General features: G+C 33.7%; 1 protein-coding gene across 5 annotated transcripts in view; it reads left to right on the top strand.

Annotated features, from left to right (window-relative positions):
- SCAF8 (SR-related CTD associated factor 8) overlaps positions 1-14126 on the top strand; it is a 215080-nt gene that overhangs the window by 47058 nt on the left and 153896 nt on the right. For all 5 annotated transcript variants that reach the window (XR_004299961.1, XM_032407607.1, XM_032407608.1 and 2 more), the window contains 7 exons: positions 1041-1194; positions 2061-2191; positions 5296-5472; positions 6710-6789; positions 8521-8638; positions 13152-13283; positions 13567-13679. Coding sequence is in view for 4 of the 5 variants with exons in the window: in XM_032407607.1 (XP_032263498.1) it covers positions 1041-1194; positions 2061-2191; positions 5296-5472; positions 6710-6789; positions 8521-8638; positions 13152-13283; positions 13567-13679 (905 nt within the window). In the remaining variant the exon portion in view is untranslated. The remainder of the gene's footprint in view (positions 1-1040; positions 1195-2060; positions 2192-5295; positions 5473-6709; positions 6790-8520; positions 8639-13151; positions 13284-13566; positions 13680-14126) is intronic.

The raw sequence follows: 14126 nt of genomic DNA, 5'->3' as shown, positions 1-14126 counted from the left end.
AATTTTTTTTTAAGTCGATACATTACCCTTTGGTCTAATGAGACTCTAGTTTATCTTAACTATGATTTTATGTTACCCTTTACTTCTAGTAATTCTGAATTTGAATATTTAGTTATTACACTCTCCACATTCTGAGATTCTTAGCATCTTAAACAAAAGTGGAGAGATGTAGTTGATTTGGCTATTTTTTAACTTATTGAAGCAATTGGTGTTAAAGAAACTGGCTATAATAAGCTTTTGGAATTATACTGAAAGCTTATTTATTCTCACACACAACTAATTTAATGTTTTGATTATTTGACCTGAACTGATATTTACCTATTTAGTGTCTATGAAAAATGGATTTGCTAAGCAGTTAATAGAAAATAACTGCATTTTAAAATTCTTTTATTTTGGTAAAGTTTTATTAGTACTGGAAACCACACTACTAAGTCTTCTAGATCTGAATGAATAAATATTCTGTACCACATAAAAAGGCTTTGGACCCTGAGAGAGAGTAAAAAGGGGTTCTTTATATGTGCTCAAAGGTATTAGAAGTTTACATATTTTGCAGTACTGATTTGGAAATTTAGATTACTCTTCTGATAGGGTTGGTTGCAATATTAAATTTTTAAAAGGTCATGTTAGATAAAGACTTTGTCTTAAAGTTTGTTTAAAAGGTGAAGTCAGAATCACCTGTAAATACAGCTTTGGTGCTGAGATAAATCCTGATCACCTCAACAGCGTTAATACAGTCTCCAGGCAACCGTAACCATCGATCTCATTAGACTTCACATAGAAGCTGAAACTGAGTTGTCATACCTGCCTTCTACTAAATGTAGCTTTCATTTACCTTGTACATCTGTCAGAATGAACTTTTTTTTTCAAGTGTGTTAAGATTAGCAAATCAAAATTATAGAAACATGATTTCAGGGGCAGAAAGTACTACAGAAGTATTTTAATCCATCCTTCCCATCCACTGTTCGAATAGTCTCTGTGAAATGACTGTGCTAAGTTTTGAAAGCAGAAAATCAAAATGTCATTTTTCTTTTTTCCTCCAGAGTAAAATAGTGAGAGTATTAAATTTATGGCAGAAGAATAATGTGTTTAAGAGTGAGATTATTCAGCCTCTTTTGGATATGGCAGCAGGGATTCCTCCCCCAGTTGTCACACCTGTTTTGGCCAGTACTACTGCTGCTATGAGCAACACCCCAGGTATGTTACCTTGATAGAGATTTGTTTTCTAAATATTCTACTTTTTTTTTTTCAGGTGATTATTCATTTGTAAAGTAACAATTTAACAGTGCAAGAGAACTTATCTAGCATTAAGTAATTGAAAGGAAATGTAATTTGAAGGAAAAATAGACTCAGAATTTATATTTGTGTGTAATTCTTTTCTAAAAATTAAAAATCTGAATTTTTTAAATCCCTGGAAGCATAAATATAGTGAACTTTGGGAAATTGTTTTGTCACTTAAGTTTTTTCCTGGTGTAGGCTGTCCATAAATTTGCATGTAAATCAACTTGTAGTATAGTAGGGGAACTTACTACTTATAAGGAACCCTGAAAAAATTATCTAATGAAGCCAAGAATGCTTTAGTAATAATCTCAAAATCTTGTTTTAGAAAGTATATTTAAATGACTTTTAAAATTTCTTATCATAGTTGAGGAATTTACATTTGGTATGTATTTAGTTTTTGTTATGTGTGTCTGTGTCTGTGTACATATACACATCCATTTTTAAACAAAAATAGTTTTATATTGAACATACTGTTTTATAATTTTTCAATTATATTTTGAATATTTCCTCATGTCATTGAATTTTCTTCTGTAATAAGATTTATAATGATTTCTAAGTAGTGTAGGCTTCTTTAAAGTAGTAGCTTAATGAGGACAAGTATGGACAGATCCTTTTGGTATTTTTTTTTTCAGTCTACCTAATTCTGTAATTAGACAATAAAATAAAAACATTTAAGTGTACATATTTTATAAAAGTGACAAAGCAAATCTCTCTACCTTTCCAAGTCTTATTTATTTACTTACATGTTTATTTGGGTGGGTGTGATGTCTTTTTTTTAAAAGGAACTCCTGTGACACCTGTGACTCCAGCCAATGTGGTCCAAGGTCTACCGGATCCGTGGGTATCTCAGATAACAAACACAGATACACTTGCAGCAGTAGCTCAAATCTTACAAAGTCCTCAAGGCCAACAGGTGAGCAGTTTTTTTTTGTTAAATCAACAATGATTTAGAACTCATTATTTTCCTAATGTATTATTTTATAATGTACTACCTAAAGAGTATGTGTTATTTCTGTAAAAATGAGATCACGCTATAGATACTACTCTGTAACTTGCTTGCTTTTTCATTTAGTAAGACATCGTTTTATGCACTGTTTTATACCAGAATACTGACTTAGCACATAGTTTGTGCGAAACATTATTAAGTGCTATTGTTACTCCAGTAACAAGACTAGGGATGTCTTCTCTGTTAGGAAAGATGTCTTTCTATGTTAGGGGAGACAAATAATAAAAAGTGTAAAACTTTATTTAGATAGTGATACATGACTTAAAACAGGATAAATTCTTAAGAGTGACTGGGTTTGGGAGGAGGGGTCAGAATTAGACAGGGTCGCCCAGAGAAGGTGTTTTTGAGGAAGTGCCATTTGAAGTGAGACTAGAAATGGAGCTACTCATGGTAGGGTTTGAGGATAGCCCATTCTTCGCATCTCCTTTTCTTATCTGTCCTTTAAAACACAGATTAATTGTGATCTGTGCAATAAGTCCCCTACTCCCCCCAAACTCTTTCTCCAAATATTCATGAGGTTTTAGCCACCTGGGAGTTTTTGTTTAAATGTCACTTCAGTAAGGCCTTCAAAAAGTGATTTAAAACAGTGCATTCTTTCATCCCCTATGCTCCTTTTTCCTATCACCTACTTTCTTTCTATACATTATATAATTGATTTATTTTATTTATTCTCTGTCTCTTTCCACCAGAATGTATGCTCTACAAGGATGAGAATATTTTTCATCTGTTTTGTTCACTGCTGTGTCTCCTGTGTTTAGGCTGTAGCAGATGTTTGGTACATTTTTGTAGAATGAATGAATAGTATATGGAGGCATAACAGTGTTGGGTATGCAAAGATCTTTCAGAGTTGAGATGTCTGGAGGGTCAGATGGCCTGTGCATGTAAGTTAATGATGACACAGCTGACTAAGTGTGGACCTGGTTTCAAAAGACGAATGGTGGGCTGAGAAAGAGTTCATATGCTAAACAGTGGGGAATTTTTTCATGTTGAAGTCACTGATCTAAACAGTACTTTAGTGGATGGGAGAGGCGAGAAGCCTAGAGCTAGGAAGTATCTTCATTTTGGTAACAATGATAAAAGAAGGGAAGTAATAAATATGTGAAAATAATAGGGTTGCAGACTCTCTAAAAGGACAATCTCCCCCCCCCCCCCAAAAAAAAGGACCATTCTGGAGTTTTAAACATGTAAAACCCAATTCAGTTATAGTCTTAGATTAGATCCAGTTTCTCCATTTTGGGGAACAATTGGGAAACTGAATTGGATATTAGATAAAATTATCAGATTATTAATTTTATCTTGTGATAATGATATTTTGAAAATAATTCATAAAGCAAATGTTTTCATTTTAAAAGATACTTATTAAAATAAATACTTGTGGCAGGAGAAGTGATTTTTCCAGAAGAAATAGTGTGAAGAGAGTTAAGAAGACATAGTAATTGATAGAATATTAAGTCAAGAGTAGAAGGAAAAGTAGGATGCTGCACTGGTTGAACCCGACTGAAACAGTAAAAGTGCTGTCTGGAAACATACAGATATCAAAAGGAGTAGTTAAAATGTGTAAAGGAGAAAATATGGTATTAACCCCCTTCTCTCTTTTCCCCTCTGCCCCTTCTTCCTCTCCCTTTTTTCCTCCTTTTCCCCCTCCCTCCATCCTATCTGTTCTGGAGCTTCCTCAGTGCAATAACTAGGCTATCATATATTTTGGTATAATTTTCTTTGCTATCACATTAGTAGTTTGTAGTTACTGTTTATTTGATAGCCAAATGATTCTAGTTTGTTTCTTAATGTAGCTGTTTTAGATAGGCATGAAATTACTTTCATTTTGGATAGCTTTTTTTGTACCTTCTCCCACTATAAGTTAATCTTCACTTAAACAGTACACATGTCTTGTTTCTATTCTAAATTGATAATATTCAGATTCAACTCAGAATTTGATTAGGAAAGTATTAATTACTTCTAAGATGTACATAAACATAGGGTTTACTTAACTCTGCAGTATCTTCAGGATCTTACTGTTGTTTCTGCTTTTTTTTTTTTTTTTAAAGATTTTTTAAAATTTATTTATTTGACAGAGAGATAGCACAAGTAGGCAGAGCGGCAGGCAGAGGGAGAGGGAGAAGCAGGCTCTCTGCTGAGCAGGGAGCCCGATGCGGGGCTCGATCCCAGGACCCTGGGATCATGACCTGAGCCGAAGGCAGCTGCTTAACCGACTGAGCCACCCAGGCGCCCCTGTTTCTGCTTTTTAAGAGGATGGATGAATAGAGGGAATAGGGATTTGATTTCAGCTCTTGTTGGCACTATTCACCTTTAATTTCCTTAGTTTCAGACTGCTCCAAGAGACAAATTTCTTATTTGCTTTCCTACTTCCAGGAAATGTGTTATCTAATGGTAAATCTGAAAGATAGCAAAAGCAGTTGTTGTCAGTGCTTTTTTTTTTTTTTACGGAGATTAAAGAGTTAATTGAAGAAGGAATGAAAAGCTTAGTGAAGGGGCACCTGGGTGGCTCAGTCAGTTGAGCTTCCAACTCTTGATTTTGGCTCAGGGTCGTGGGATCAAGCCCCATATGGAACCCCCCCTTCAGGAGCCCCGCTTCAGGTTCCACGCTCAGTGTGCATCCTGCTTGGGATTCTCTCTCCTTCTGCCCCACTCCCTGCTCGCACCCGCATGCTCTAAATAAATAAAGAAATAAGTAAGTAAATAAGTAAATAAAATTTTTAAAAGAAAAGCTTAGTGAAAAAAATCAGTCTGTATGTGATGAGTTCTTTATCTGTCATGGTATGACCACTTTATTTGGCTTAAAGTTCTCTGGCTTTCCAGAAGCAAAACAGATTTATTAAGGACTGTTATATATGGCACACACAACAAAATATTCTTTTTTTAAATTTCCTTGTTTTGAGTTAGTATCTATTTTCTCTTGATCTCCAACAATGAATCTTACTGACTAAAAGATGGGCATTCTTACAGATAAAACCCAGCATCTGTTCGTAATAATTTTCCTTTTTCCCCTCCAGCTTCAGCAGTTAATACAGACTTTACAACTACAACAGCAGAAGCCTCAGCCTTCTATCCTGCAGGCCCTGGACGCTGGTCTCGTTGTGCAGTTGCAGGCTCTCACGGCGCAGCTCACGGCTGCAGCTGCCGCAGCCAACACCCTGAACCCCTTGGAGCAGGGAGTGGCTTTCAACAAGGTAGATTTAAGTTAGCTGATCTGTTTTGTAGGAAGTATTAAAGTCTATATGCTGTCATGTGGGTTCTAATTCTGTAAATTATATTTTATTATAGAACTATTATTTACAATATGCAGTGTACTATGTAATATATTATGAATTTTACTAAAGGTTTACAGATTCCTGAAGAAACTTAAGTAACTTTAAAATTCCACTTGAAACATTTAGATTCTCTTAACTAAATAACTGGTCAGTAAAATTGTATATTCACCATTGAGGCAAATACAGTTTTCTGAATTTTCTAATTTCTTTTATGGATGTTAACAAATATTTGATGTTCTATGTTCTAAAATTTTAACCTGCTAAAATTATAATTGTTCAAAATGTGAAAGTTCACAGGAAAACTTCTCTAGAGTTGTCATTATACTGTAATATTATGATAAATTGAGGCCTAAGTATAAAGGATAGTGGTTTTAAAGTTGAAAATCTTTCATGTATAATTTATTGTGTGATCACCTCAATGTTCTTATTAATTATGAGAATATTAAAATACTTGGAGGTGTTATCCATATTATTTTTGTTTCTGCTACTATATTTTTTTAGGAAAATAAATACTGGTATATTATATTACTTTAGACTTTTTTAGCTATCAGCTTAATTTAGTCTGAAAATGTAATAGCTAAACCACATGGGGGCACCTGGGTGACTCAGTCAGTTAAGCGTCCAACTCTTGATCTCAGCTCAGGTCTTGATCTCAGGATCATGAGTTCAAGCCTTGCATTGGACTCCCCGCTGGGCATGGAGCCTACTTAAAAAAAAAAAAAAATAGCTAACCCACATAAAAAACCTTTAAATTGGTCATTTGGGAGACAATAGAGCAGCCTAAGAAGAGAAATGCACTAGGAATAGATCATTGATTATAGTCCTAGATGTTTTTTAATCAAGCTTTATTACTATCGGCAAGCCACAGTAATTATTTTAAATCCCGATCTTCTCTTCTATAGAGCATTAGTGTTTCTCCTGTGTTGTGATTTGTTTTGTTATATAAAGCAGTGTGTGTCAAAAGTACTTTAAAATATTCACTCAAATTAAATGCTTTATTATAGCATAACAAAATTATGTAAAACATTTATGTATTAATGTGATAGAGGTAAATTAATGGGATGTCATTGACATTCAGAATAGCATTTGTACCTTATTTTTGTGTGAATCACCTTTTAATTTGTCTTTTTCTCCTTTTTTTTCCTTCCCCACTTAGAAGTTGATGGATAGGTTTGATTTTGGGGAAGATTCTGAGCATAGTGAAGAACCCAAAAAGGAAATTTCAGCTTCTCAACTGTAAGAATTGTTGTTTTTCTTTATAACCATAAGTTTTCCCCATTATTATTATAAACATTGGATGGGACATTGCCTTCTGAACTGCCAGGTATACTTTGAATATGTTGGGATATAATTTCAGGCTCTTGAGTTCTGACATTACAGAAAGATGGTAGAGTCGCTGTCTTGTTGCCTCCCTATTTATTTTGGCTCCTTTCTCAGATCTTTGCAAATATTTGGGATATATCAAAATTCTTTATAGGAGAATTGATAGATGTGATATAGTTGTGATATTTTCTATGTCTGTATTAGGCATTATTTTATTCAATTGTAAGAATATTTGAAATAATAGGAAACAAGCTTGCTTCTAGTGTCAGTGGCCACACTTCAAGGAATTCTGCCAAATTCTGGGAGTATATCTGACTAATCAGAAGTAAAGATTGGGATTATAGGGATTTTGTTTTTTTTAAGAATGGATTGTACATTTTTATTTAGATTAGTGATTTTCTTTTCTCAAGCAGTTCTGTGCAGCTCTAGGTTCTTGTAGGTTTGAGAAAGGACCAGTGGGGAAGAGGATGTTGGAGAGTTGGGGCGTGGAGGATGGGAGGATGGAGGATGGTGAATGGAGGGAATGCCTCTGGGAATCTTATTTCAAACAGAGTTTATTAATTTTATATATTGGGATAATCTCTTAAAATACATTTATATAATACATAAAAATACATATATCCTTTTGGTAAAGAGATTTTACTTGAAAAATTAAAATCTAATCTTTCAGATTATGAATTATACAATTAGAGGAGAAACATTTGAGATCTAGTAGATCAATGTCCTGAACAATGTAAGAATCTCCTTTAATGGTTCTGATAGGATATTTTTATAATGTTTTAATGCTTTCTATGATGAGAAGTTAAATAATCTTTATTACTGAATCCTGTTTGATTTACTTTATACACACTGATCCGTTTTGCATTCTGAAGCAAGGAAACAAATTTGCTCCATTATCTTTTGAGACATAGCCTTTCAATATTTGAAGTTAGGTATCATTCTTCCCCTTAGGTTTATTTGCTCCAGATGAAGTACACTTTTTTTCAACTGTTTCAAGACTTCTCACCATCCTGATTGCCCCTTTTGGGATGCCCTCTTTTTTGTTCATGTCTTACCTTGTGGCACCCAGAATTCCAGGTGTATTCCAGGTGTGAATTTCCCAGAGTATAGTTAAATTATTATTTCCTCTTATCTAAGTACTGTTTCTGTTAACATACCTAATAATGTGAATGCTTTTCTAAAGAAAGCAGATTAGTTTTGTAAAGTTTATGGTCAATTACAATTGTAGATTTCACATGTACTGATTGATAGACCATTTCTCCCGCTATCTTATAGTTAGAGAAGGAGTTAAAGTGACAATGTTTAAATACTTTTAACTGTTTTTATATGTTTCATTGAAATTTTCTTAAAGTACTCTAATGTAAAAAATACTAATTTATATGTATTTAATAGTGTGAGATCATAATAACAGATCTTCCATCAAAGTATCTTTAACATGTTATCCATCTATTGAAAGACTGTTGGAGAGTATCTTTCTATTTTAACATATTAATGTTCTGAGGTATTCCATTTTCTGTTAATATTTCAAAAGTAAACATTGTAGTAGAGTATGTTTCATTTAATTGGCATGGGGGAGGTTGAAAAATCAGTTATTTTTGTATTTTCACTGGGTTTTAAAATGTTTCTACTTGTTTTTCCTTCTAGTTCTCATGTTTCAGAATCTGTGAACAATTCCATTTTTCATCAGATAGCTGAACAGCTACAGCAGCAAAACCTTGAACATCTCAGACAGCAACTCCTAGAACAGCAACAGCCTCAAAAGGTTTATAACTCCATCTTGTGGTCTTTAGAGTTACTGCTATCTACATTTATAAAGTGGTGTTTCTCAAGCATGGTGATTTTTCTTCAGTTTTATTGCTAGGAAGATCAGCCTTTTCAGAACGTTTATAGTCTTTTCTGTTATCAGAATGTGTTCTAGATATATACATGTGCTTGGTATACAAGCAGTGGAGAACAGAAGCCAGAGGTGGTGTTTCAGTATTACAACTTAAAACTTCATGTGCTTTTCTCCACCCAGTTCCCTATCAAGCAAGGTCATGATGATTTTGCTTTGGTTGATCGTGATGATGGCAAAATAGATTGCTGCCTTTAATTAGGCTATTACTGTGTGGCAGGAAGTTTATGAGGCATGATTACATTTAATGCTATGAGATAGCATTTTGACTTCCATTGTACCTTAGTGAAATTAAACATCCATTGCAAAACTATATAGCTAATATCATGTATCATTAGTCTTGAGACACCATTATTTTATGTACAGCTAAGAATTTTTAATCACTTCAAAAGTACAACATCCTATGGAATTAAAAGAACCCTAATAAATTACAGGGATGATAATATGTGAAGAAGGATCATACCTTAGAACTGATAAAATATGTCAAGTTGCAAAGGCAGGGTTAATCCATTACAAAGCCTGTTTTTGCTCCATGTGAGAAACACTTACAGATATAAACTGTTTAGAATATGAGTGTTTTCAAATTCCCCCCAATCACACTTCTTCCTAATAGCAAAACTTTTTGGCACTAAAATAATACTACAAACGTTTTTAAAGTATGAGCAGTGTGTTGTTAGACAAATGATATATATGCAGAGATGAACAAAAAAGCATCTGGCTTCAAGTAATCTCTCCTCTAATGGAACATGTACATCTGTATGAACACAGGGCAGGATTCTAGGTTCTGTAATAGAGGTACAAGTGAAGGACAGTTGGAAATAAAGAAGAGAGAAGAGTTACTTTAGTTTAAAGGGATAAGAAACCTTGGACACTGCTGGGGTCTGAACTTGTCCTTTTAAATCAAATAGTAAACATAAAATGGATATTAATGGTATTTGCTAGGTTGGAACGTATACCTGGAATTATGAGAATGGAATTCTAGACCTTGTTTTGAAGGAATAATTCTGATAGAAGTGGTTGGAGTAGGTGTAGTATTTTATGTCAGGCAGATATATCTGCCTGAGAATTCAGGAACTTTAAAGATAGAGCACAATGTAGAACATTTGGATGTTGTTTAAAGAAGAACACAAGTTGTAAATCAATGAAAAGAAACAGGTTGTCAGTAATGTAATAAAAAAGGTCACAGAGCTGTTACAAAGGCAAGGGGCAGTCGTGATGGAAAAGTTTATCCAAACAGCAGATTTGTCCATCTATAAATGTAGTTTTGATTGTCTTAGTTCCAGTTTCCTTTCAGAAGGTTCAGAAGGAGCAGTAAAATCAAGGTAGTACTCTTAAAATTAACACCAAATTATTGAAGTGAAAATTCCTAGAAACTTGAGAGAACGTTATTCTTTTTCTTTTTTAAAGTTATTTAAATTAGCCAACATATAGTACATCATTAGTTTCAGATGCAGAGTTCAGTAATTCATCAGTTACGTACAACACCCAGTGCTCATCACATCACGTGCCCTCCTTAATGCCTGTCACCCAGTTACCCCATCCCCCCACCCACCTCCCCTCCAGCAGCCCTCAGTTTCTTTCCCATAATTGAGTCTCTCATGGTTTGTCTCCCTGTCTCATTTCTTCCCATTCCGTTTTCCAGGGTTATTCTGTCTTAAGAATCTCACCAACCAAAAGAAAAATAGAGCTCTGGGCTTAGTTAATACATTATCTCCAGAATTTTAAAGGATACAGTAATTAGATCCTTTTGAAAGAATTAGATATTGTTAAAAGCTTTTGTTGTTCAGAAATGAGTGTTGAAGAAAGGGAGTGGTGAAAGAAAAGCAACTTTTCTAATACATCAGGTAGATGTGTTCAAAACCTATGACAAATTTCAAATTGGAAAGTATATCAGCAGGGTAACCATTAAATTTAATAAATTGTGTAATTGGCTCTACGAAACCAGTTGCTTTCATATGATGAAGATAGGCTGAAATATGCAGAAAAATGAAGCATTTTTGTTTCCCGGTAAGCTCATTATGGCCGCCTAAAAGTTCTTACGGTGTGTTAGAGAAAGGAAACGGATTTCTGGTGCTACCCTACTCATTACAGTCCTGACCACACCTGCATGTGAGTTTATATCTAGTATCAGGAAAGGGTCCAATGGACCTAGTGCTACAATTGCAAGATAATAGGATAATTTTTAGTTGAATTTTTATTTTTTAAATAATTATTTTTTTGAGGGAGAGCCCATGCATGCGACTGCGCACGGGTGGTGGGGGTGGGGAGGAGCAGAGGGAGAGTGAGAGAAAGTCCTACGCAGACTTTGCACTTACACGGAACCCAAAGTGGGGCTTATCTCACAACCCTGACTGAGATCATGACCTAAACAGAAACCAAGAGTCGGTCACTTAACTGACTGTGCCACCCTGGCGTCCCTTAGTTGAATTGGATATATCTGTGGCTTTTATTTGCATAATATACATTAATTGCAGCCATATCCTAAGACTTGGATTTGGGATTATACCTGATTTTAGTTAATAATATTATGGTTACACCCATAGACTATACATATGATTACACTATACATATAAAATTTTAAAGTAAATTTTCTCTTTCGTTCTTCATAAGACCTCTAAGAAAGAATAAAGGTCATGAGATTATAGTCTTTTCAAGTGGGTAAAACTCAAACAAGAACCTCAAAAACTAAAATTAGTTGCAGTGGATCTTGGTGGTTATACCAAGAGTTAACCATTAAATAGAAAAATAAGGGTAAAAAACAGGATGGGGGGAATATGAAGCTTAAGATAAATGGAGAAGAAAAATATGATGTGAAGAATATATGCATACTGAATTTAGGACCAAATAGATTCAGGATGGAGCTGAAAATTCCCTTTTTGTGTTAAAAATTCTATTGTTACCATATTTTCAAAGACATAAGCCAGGACTTGATTAAAATGTGTTTGTTTGATTTGTTCGGGAAGTTCTTGCTTACTGATGTTTTGGCCAGACTGCGGTATGTAATAGGTGTTTTCAAAGAAGTCTTTTCTACTTTAGTTTCATTTATTTCTAAAAATGTTACTTGTTCTTAGAGAACCTGTTCCTTCATAAAGTGAGAAACTTGGAACGGTTCTTTAAATGCTCTTTTTGACTCTGAATTTTTATGTTTTCTCTTTCAGATTAGATTCATTAGAATAAGATTTTTTTAAAAAAATGTTACTGAGATACAGTATATAACTAAGGTGTACAACATTGTGATTTGATACACTTATATATTGCAATAAGCTAACACCTCTATCATGTCATAAAACTATCACTTTTCTGTGGTGGGAACAGTTAGATATAGTCTCTTAACAACTTTGAAGTTTATAATACAATATTGTTACCTGTAGTCGCTATGCTGGTACTCCTTTTACAGATAGGGAGACCAAATTTCACAATTCAAGTAACTTGTTCACAGTCACAGAGTTTGTAGCAAGGGAATAGTATTTTTTACTTAATGTTCTCTGTTAATTACTACAGTAGCTCCCAGCTTGTATACTACCAGGAACTATTCTTATTAATCTTTAACACCTGCAAAGGTGTTTTAGAAAAGTTTATGTAGGGAGACTTTTTCATAATTAGTTTTCTCATTTTTAGTTAACACCATAATATATGTAATTGCTCAATCAGCTTCAGACTAGTAAGTATCACGTTAAGTAGTGTCACTATATCCAGTTGCTGTAAATCTAGTCCCAGCAAAAAAGGAGGGGGGAGATTTCAAATTTTAAATGTTCCTTTAATTAGTCTTCATTGCCTAACTTTTAGAAATGCATTACATATTTCAGAGTACTTCCTAATACTGTTTTGCTAATTTCTAGAGGTGGAGGTTGAGGAAGGCCCAAATTGAGAACTGTTTTGCTAGATCAGTTAATTTATAATGATATTTAAGCTTTGTTTTGCCTCTATACATTAATGAATGACTTAGTTCTTTAATATAAAATACTTTTACATTAAAAGTATTATAGCATTTTAATTTATAGCACTTTACAAAAATGCTAATTGCCATTGAAATTCTAGATTCATTTAACTTAGTGCCATTATATATCTTTCATGATGTAATCCCTTTATTCTTGAAAGTATAATGTTTATATTTTCCACAAGTAAAAATTCGTTTGAAGGCTTACTTGATCTTACCATTTTATTACAGTCTTCTCCTTCTTTTATGGAGGTGTCCCATGCCCTTAAGTAAACTTGGATTTGTACAGAAGTATAATTTTAGGTTGATTATAAATAATTTAACATGGGATTTCTATATGTGTTGGGCTCCTTTTTAAAACTTTGTGAAGTTTGTATGTTTAAATTCCGTTGAATAATATGCATGGTTTCTTAATGTTTGTGTGTTTGTATACATCTTCCATAGGCAACCCCTCAGGATAGTCAAGAGGGCACGTTTGGATCAGAGCATTCCGCCTCACCATCACAAGGGAGCAGTCAGCAGCATTTCCTTGAACCTGAAGTGAATTTGGATGATTCTATAGATATTCAGCAACAGGTAAAAAGTAAATGTTTTTCTGGGTCATAAATTTCTAAAATTAATTAGAGGAAAATATTACAAAATATGGTAAATGTTTTTCTTTTATGTAAAATATTTTATTTTTATGTAAAGTAATGATAATGTCCTAAATATTTTTTCCTCACACTTAAGCTCTGTACTAACCATTTTAGGTAAATATTAGGCATTAATGCTACTATGGTGAATATTTTGTAAGGCAGAATTGTCAGTATATACTGCATCTCACTCGGGCATTTTGTTTGCTGTTCTTCTGACTTTCAAGGATATGGATATAGATGAAGGGCAAGATGGAGTGGAAGAGGAGATCTTTGAACAAGAAGCAAAGAAAGTGGCTGTTCGCTCAAGATCAAGAACACATTCACGATCTCGTTCAAGGTTCTACAATAATATTTAAGAGTAGCTGTGTGTGAACTTTGAAAGTTGGCTGTGTTTCTTTGTATCGAGATTAAAGGAAGTGTTTTTCTTAAAATGACATCTTATATTCTCCAGAAAGAAGTAATTCAGAATTTCAAAAACAGAAAAATTCTTTGTTCTCTTTTAATTGGATATATCTGTGGCTTTTATTTTCATAATATACATTAATTGCAGCCATATCCTAAGACTTGGATTTGGGATTATACCTGATTTTAGTTAATAATATTATGATTACACCCAGGTTAGGATATTACTGCCTCTGAAAACTGTTCACTCAAGCTATAGAGGAACAGTGTTAGAAATTCCACTGTATTTCGTAAGATTTTGTTTCATCTTATAATACAAAAAGTGATCATAAAAATAAAACTATAAGAATTATTTTGTAAACATCAAGCATAGTATCAGATT

This window comes from Phoca vitulina, unplaced genomic scaffold, assembly GCF_004348235.1.
Source record: "Phoca vitulina isolate PV1807 unplaced genomic scaffold, GSC_HSeal_1.0 scaffold9, whole genome shotgun sequence".
Taxonomy (NCBI): Eukaryota; Metazoa; Chordata; class Mammalia; order Carnivora; family Phocidae; genus Phoca; species Phoca vitulina.
Note: the sequence above shows the minus strand (reverse complement) of the source record. Positions and strands in the feature narration are given on the sequence as shown.